Source organism: Oncorhynchus clarkii, chromosome 32, assembly GCF_045791955.1.
Source record: "Oncorhynchus clarkii lewisi isolate Uvic-CL-2024 chromosome 32, UVic_Ocla_1.0, whole genome shotgun sequence".
NCBI classification, from domain to species: domain Eukaryota; kingdom Metazoa; phylum Chordata; class Actinopteri; order Salmoniformes; family Salmonidae; genus Oncorhynchus; species Oncorhynchus clarkii.
The window spans coordinates 39,913,566-39,920,761 of record NC_092178.1 but is presented as its reverse complement, the minus strand read 5'-3'; the positions used below and the strand labels follow the sequence as shown (position 1 = coordinate 39,920,761).

The 7,196-nt window shown below is 41.8% G+C and overlaps 1 protein-coding gene across 1 annotated transcript; it reads right to left on the bottom strand.

The window, feature by feature from the left end:
• Window positions 1-219: 219 nt before the first annotated feature.
• LOC139391810 (NAD(P)HX epimerase) lies at window positions 220-4,079 on the bottom strand. The gene is made up of 7 exons (XM_071139375.1): window positions 3,928-4,079; window positions 3,301-3,487; window positions 3,122-3,230; window positions 2,726-2,836; window positions 2,355-2,465; window positions 1,997-2,144; window positions 220-1,139 (listed from the first exon to the last, which is right to left on the bottom strand). The coding sequence occupies exons 2-7, from the start codon at window positions 3,468-3,470 to the stop codon at window positions 937-939; spliced, it is 852 nt and encodes a 283-aa protein (XP_070995476.1). The 5' UTR covers window positions 3,471-3,487; window positions 3,928-4,079; the 3' UTR covers window positions 220-936.
• Window positions 4,080-7,196: the final 3,117 nt, after the last annotated feature.

The following is a 7,196-nucleotide window of genomic DNA, read 5'->3' as shown; positions in this document are numbered from 1 at the left end:
ATTTATAAGTTGTGGTTCGTCAGACCGTATACTGCTCTAGTTGCATTGGTAACCAGTTTATAATAGCAAAAAGGCACCTTGGGGGTTTGTGGTATATTTCCAATATACCACGGCTAAGGGCTGTATCCAGGCACTCCGCGTTGCGTCATGTTAAGAATAGCCCACATTTCATTGATACACTGTAAGCTGATGAATTTCAAGCAGAGAGGCAATACTGTATCAGTTGACAAGTCACATAGAAAAGGTGATCTTGTACAATCTTGAAAGGGACAGAAATGGCATACAACATCGTGATACGTTTTACAACAGCCAACTGCTTTACAATACCCCCATTTCTGATGATTTGCCCTACATACTATACAGTACCAGTCAAAAGTTTGGACACACCTACTCAGAGTTTTTCCTTTATCATCTACATTGTAGAATAGTAGTGAAGACATCAAAACTATAAATAACACATGTAATCATGTAGTTACCAAAATTTTTTTGCCTTGATGACAGTTTTGCACTCTCTTAGCACTCTCAACCAGCTTCACCTGGAATTCAAGATGACTGGTACTGTATGCATTGTATAAGAATAATGAAACCATCTACTATTTGTTATATTCAGCACTTCAAAAAGAACAGTCTTGACATTTGTATCTTGTATTTTTTAGTTGTTAAAATAGCATAAACAAATAGTTAGCATTATCTGATGTATTGGTGACTAAACTAAATGTTATCATAGTAATTCACAGAAAACATAGATTTTGCATGAATGACTCATGGGTGAAATGTGTGAAACCCCAATTAATGCACAATAAAATGTTTTGAACATAAGATAGAGGGTATTACAAGTGTTATACATGGGAGCATTACTTTACTCACTGCGAATAGCATTTACCCACCAAGCTTTTTTTTTTATTATTTTTTTTTTTTACATATACATGGTTGGCACTACTGCAGCTGGTACACACAGTCAGTATTGGGGTACGGAGGAAGGTTGAGCTGGTACTTCTTCTCCATGGCAGGAGGCACAAAACGTCCCCCCAGATAGTGGTAGCGTCCACAGAAGTGTTTTGCTGACTTCTTAGGGGCAGTCAGGGAGATTAGCATGTCTGGCTGGAGTCCATCTGTGCTGCCCTGCTCCACATCCCAACCTGAAGAGGACATATACAGTAGGGGAGAATATCTCCATCCCAATGGAAACATTTTGGCCGAGCTAATAGACTTAAGGCACACTGTATCTGGATTCAACAAATAACGTTCCCAATGTTTTCTGAACAAAATACTGCCCAAAATGTGGTTTTTAATCAAGGCATTTTCTTATAAGCTTTTTTTAGATCAATAGATCAATTTAAATATCTGGTGGTGACCCACAGAAATGCAGGACTGACTATGGCAAGTCAGTTTATATTTGGCTTGGATAGCTAGCTTGCTAATATGATTTGAATAATGCAGCAACACCAGATCAACAGTATTAGCTATTTAGCCCCGTGCCCCAGTTCCTAGAGGTAAGTGGACTGCGGTGTGAGGGGATGCAGAGGCTCACTCCGTCTGTTGCTTTTCTGGACCACTACCGAGGGTGGGGGGGTATTACTGCCACTTTTACAGTTGCCGAAGCATCACCCAGGTGGGTGCTACATTTCAGTAGTGGATGATCCAGCCTACCTATGGAGGAGGAGCTGCGACTATCCAAGACGACTAAGTGCCCATTGAGGAGCTCCGTGGCCTGTCCGTCTGAAGGTCTCTGTACCATCTATGCTCCCTCTTCTCAAGATACTACCTTTCTGTACTGCCTATCATCTAAAGATGTCGAAGACCATCACCCAAATACTGCCAGATTTTGCTAAAATAGTTTTCAAACCAACTTTGAAATTCTACTATATAAAATCAATTATTACCTTGTGATTGAGATATAGTAGAGACTGGATAGTTTTACTCAACTAGCTTATTAGTGAAAAACATCTATATCTGCCCTCTAGATTCTATTGAAGTGAGTTAAGGGCCCACCCACCTGAGGGGATGTCAATACTAACTATGGGTACAGTGGTCTTCTTCAGCACGTCCAGGATGGAGCCAAAAGGCTCCCGCACTGCACCCTTGAAGCTGAAGCCAAAGATGGCGTCTATCACCAGGTTGTAAGCCTCGTCGACCACCATTGCCTAAGAGGATCATCTCTGTCACTGTCAGAATTAACAACTGCACAGCATCACATACACACTCCCAAGATAAATACACCAACAACCTTTTATACGACACTACTGACACTCACAGATAAACTTATGTGAGGTAGCCGAGGAGTCAGGACACACACCTAACAACCAAATAGACTTTGTTCTGAGGTTAACACAGGAGCCAGAGCTCACTAGTACCTCAGGCATTTCAGTTAGGAAAGGGATGTCCATCTTCTCACACTGGGTGGTCAGACCCTGGAACAACAGTTTGTTTGGCCTCTTTGGGTACAGTATGGTGGGTGCATAACCCTGTAGTCACACAAAGCATCAAGCACAAAGAATCAGACTATAGGCATGTTACTTAGCAATGCATACTAATAGGTTATTTAAGCCTATGTGATGCCAATTTAAAGTCACTATTACAGAAAAAGCACAACACAGCATTGATTCCAAAAGCAATAGATGCCTTTAAGAAAAATGGGTTAATTATAACAAGAACCAATTCTCTAATATCTGCTGCATGCCTTGATATTTGGAAACATAGCAGATGAGAAGGATGAAACACTCACAAAGAGTTTGAGATGTCTGGCACAGACCAGGCCATCTCCTCCATTGTTACCTGGGCCACAAATCACAAGCAAAGAGGGTCTGGCTTTGACCAGAGAGCTGGTGGGGTAGGCCTGGAACAGAAGAAAGGCAACAGGTGAATAAAAAGGTAGCCTAAAAGCAACACTTAAAGCACATGTCAAGCTTAAAACCATTTCAACCAGCCTAATAGAGCCCTCATGATTTCCAATTGTGAAATGTCTAATCTACACTATGCAGAGTCTAAATTGAGATAAACTTGTGCTTCTGAGATTTTCCAATGCTGAACAGCACACAGCTGTGGCATTCACCATCTCACAGCACCTTGGGTAGTACCAGTCATTGTAAGAGACACTCCTAGGGGAAATGCTGAGTCTCACCCTGGTGATTGCTGTAGCACAGCTGAGCCCAGCCAGCTCCATCAGCTGGTCCACACTGAACCCATACTCTGAGAACAACTCCTCGTCAATTTGTTGAGCCTCCTCCTGCCTGAGGATACAGATATAAATATTTCTCTCTCTCACACACACACACACACACACACACACACACACCTTACCCAAGGTATTTTATGGACTGGGCCATGGTGGACACTTGTCCACTGAAGCACTCCTTATATAGACTATTCGTCACACTGACCAATGGACATGCCCTCCTGCGGGAGAGGACTGTGGTTGCCCGTAATGTCACAAGGAACCCAATCCTAAACAGAGCCCGCACACTCAACATCCAGTTGGTTCAAACACCTGGAAGAGGAGGAACACATTCAATGAGAGACCCATGTTTGAATGTAATGGACACTGAAGATGACAGATGAGTAAACTATTGTTATTGCCTGGGTGACAGTCTGTTTCTGGGCCCTTGCCAACTCCTTATGGAATTGTCATCCAATTTTTTTTTGATTTGACAATGAGCAATGGAGTTGACAGGAGCACAAACAGGTCTGTGGGCTGGCTTATGTTATTGTGCATGTATGTGCTTTAAGCTATGGTTTTCATAACTCAAAATATATAAATAACTTAAGTTATCAAGAAAGAGTTCTGCAGTAAAACATCTAAATAACATTTTAAACAGAACTATGCCTAATACCATGCAAGCACAACACTGAAAACCTCCAACTTGTCTACTAGTTTGACTTGCTCACATCCATAACAAAGTGATTTGAGAGATGATTAGTAAGACTCACCAAATGCACAATCTTCTAGATTAAAAGGTTGTTAATTTTCAAATATTCTATTGCACAATTTACGAATCAAATGACACAATTTAAATCGCCTTTAGAACCGTGTGTCTGGTGCAGTTTGTCACGCGAATTGCTTAGCATTTACTTCCTGTATAAACGGAAACCATTTCTTCTTCTGGTATCATCGCGTTCGCACATTTGTTTGTGCATGCCGCCACCTACTGTGCGGTAATGTGTTCTCAATCACGTTATATTTTGTGATACAAAAATAAAAAGGAAGGAGGAAAGGAAAAAATGGCACCACTAACCTTACAGCTATATACCACTATTTCATCACCCCCCTAAAACACCTTAAGCAGGGTTTCCCAAACTCGGTCCTCGGGACCCCATGGGCAACAACTTTTGGTTTTTGCCCTAGCACTACACAGCTGATTCAAATAATCAACTAATTACTAAGGACATTTATGTAAAAGCAAATAATTATGTGAATATGTATTTTCAGATGCAAGTGGAAAGGCATAAACCCTCATTTTTTGTAGCAATTAATGTACATGTAATTCTACATTATAAAGTTATTAAAAATAAAAACACATAATAGAAGAAACCATGTGTCAGAATTTTCCTTTTATATGTCCTTGTAGCCATTTTCCATATTCATTTTGATTATTTGATTATTTATTTTTTTCCTATGAAAAAAGAACAGATAACATTTCAACTGAGACAAACCATATGACTCGGTGGTGGCAGAAGCACATATACATCACAGTGTATCCAGTAATCCAGGTACAAATCAAACTTTATTCGTCACATACAAATATTTAGCAGATGTTATTGCGGGTATAGAGAAATGCTTGTGATCCTAGCTCCAACAGTCCTAGCTCCAATCTAACAATTCCCAACAATACACAAAAATCTAAAGTAAAATAATGTAATTAAGAAATATGCAGTACAAGTCAAACGTTTGGAAAAAACTTGATGACAGCTTTGCACACTCTTGGCATTCTCTCAACCAGCTTCACGAGGAACGTTTTACAGTCTTGAAGGAGTTCCCAAATATGCTGAGCATTTGTTCGCTGCTTTTCCTTCACTCTGCGGTCCAACTTATCCCAAACCATCTCAATTGGGTTGAGGTCAGGTGATTGTGGAGGACAGTTCATCTGATGCAGCATTCCATCACTCTCCTTCTTGATCAAATAGCCCTTACACAGCATGGAGGTGTGTTAGGTCATTGTCCTGTTGAAAAACAAATGATAGTCCCAAGAGCAAACCAGATGGGATGGCGTATTGCTGCAGAATGCTGTGGTAGCCATGCTGGTTAAGTGTGCCTTCAATTCTAAATAAAGCACAGATAGTGTCACTAGCAAAGCACCCCCACACCATCACACCTCCACCTCCATTTTTCACAGTGGGAACCACACATGCGGAGATCATCCGTTCACCTCCTCTTCGTCTCACAAAGACACGGCAGTTGGAACCAAAAATCTCAAAGGACAGATTTCCAACAAGCAAATGTCCATTGCTTGCGTTTCTTGGCCGAAGCAAGTCTCTTCTTCTAATCGGTGTCCTTTAGTAGTGTTTTCTTTATAGAAATTCAACCATAAAGACCTGATTCACGCAGTCTCCTCTGAACAGTTGATGTTGAGATGTGTCTATTACGTGAACTCTGTGAAGCGTTTAATTGGGCAGCAGTTTCTGAGGCTGGCAACTCTAATGAACTTATCCTCTGCAGCAGAGGTAACTCTGGGTCTTCCTTTCCTGTGGTGTATACCACTCCTACTTTGTCACAACAACTGATTGGCCTAAACACATTAAGTAGGAAAGAAATTCCACAAATTAACTTTTAACAAGGCTCACCTGTTAATTTAAAAGCATTCCAGATGACTACTTCATGAAGCTGGTTGAGAGAATGCCAAGAGTGTGCAAAGCTGTCATCAAGGCAAAGGGTGGCTACTTTAAAGAATCTCAAATATATTTAGATTTGTTTTTGGTTGTTTGATTTGTTTTTGGTTATTACAAGATTCCATATGTGTTATTTTATAGTTTTGATGTCTTCACTATTAACCTATATTGTAGAAAATAGTACAAATAAAGGAATACCTTTGAATAAGTGTGTCCAAACTTTTGATGGGTACTGTATAAATATTAGATAGGTAGATAGGGCAATGTCGAAAATACAGTCAAATAGAAAACAGTATGTACACATTATTAAAGTGACTACTAAAGTGGCCAGTGATTGCAAGTCTATGTACGTATATAGGGCAGCAGCCTCCATGGATGTTGGCTCGTGATGGTTATTTAACAGTCTGATGGTCTTGAGATTGAAAAACAGCTTCTGTCTCTCAGTCCTAGCTTTGATGCACCTGTACTGACCTCACCTTTTGGATGATAGTGGGGTGAACAGGCCGTGGCTCGGGTGGTTGATGTCTTTGATGATTCCTGTGACATCGGGTGCTGGAGGTGTCCTGGAGGGCAGGTAGTTTACCCCCGCTGATGCGTTGGGCACACCACACCATCCTCTGGAGAGCCCTATCATTGCCGGTGATACCAGGCGGTGATACAGCCCAACAGGATGCTCTCAATTGTGCATCTGTAAAAGTTAGTGAGGGTTTTAGGGGCCAAGGCAAATTTCTTCAGCCTCCTGTTTGCACCTTCTTCACCACACTGTTTGTGTGGGTGGACCATTTCAGGAACTTGAAGCTTTCCACCTACTCCACTGCTTTTCCATCGATGTGGATAGGAGAGTGTGCCCACTGCTGTTTCCTGAAGTCCACGATCAGCTCCTTTGTTTTGTTGATGTTGCGGGAGAAGTTATTTTCCTGGCACCACTCTCCCAGGACCCTCACCTCCTCCTTGTAGGCTGGCTCCTCATTGTTGGTAAGCAGTCCTACTACTGTTGTGTCGTCTGCAAACTTGATGATTGAGTTGGACGCATGCATGGCCATGCAGTCATGGGTGAACAGGGACTACAGGAGGGGGCTAAGCACAACCCTTGTGGGGCCCCTTTGTTGAGGATCAGCGAAGTGGAGGTGTTGTTTTCTACCACCTGGGGGCAGCCCGTTAGGAAGTCCAGGACCCAGCTGCACAGGGTGGTGTTCAGACCCAGGGCCCCGAGCTTAATGGTGAGCTTGGAGGGTACTATAGTGTTGAATACTGAGCTATAGTCAATGAACAGCATTCTTACATACAGTGCCTTGCGAAAGTATTCGGCCCCCTTGAACTTTGCGACCTTTTGCCACATTTCAGGCTTCAAACATAAAGATATACAACTGTAT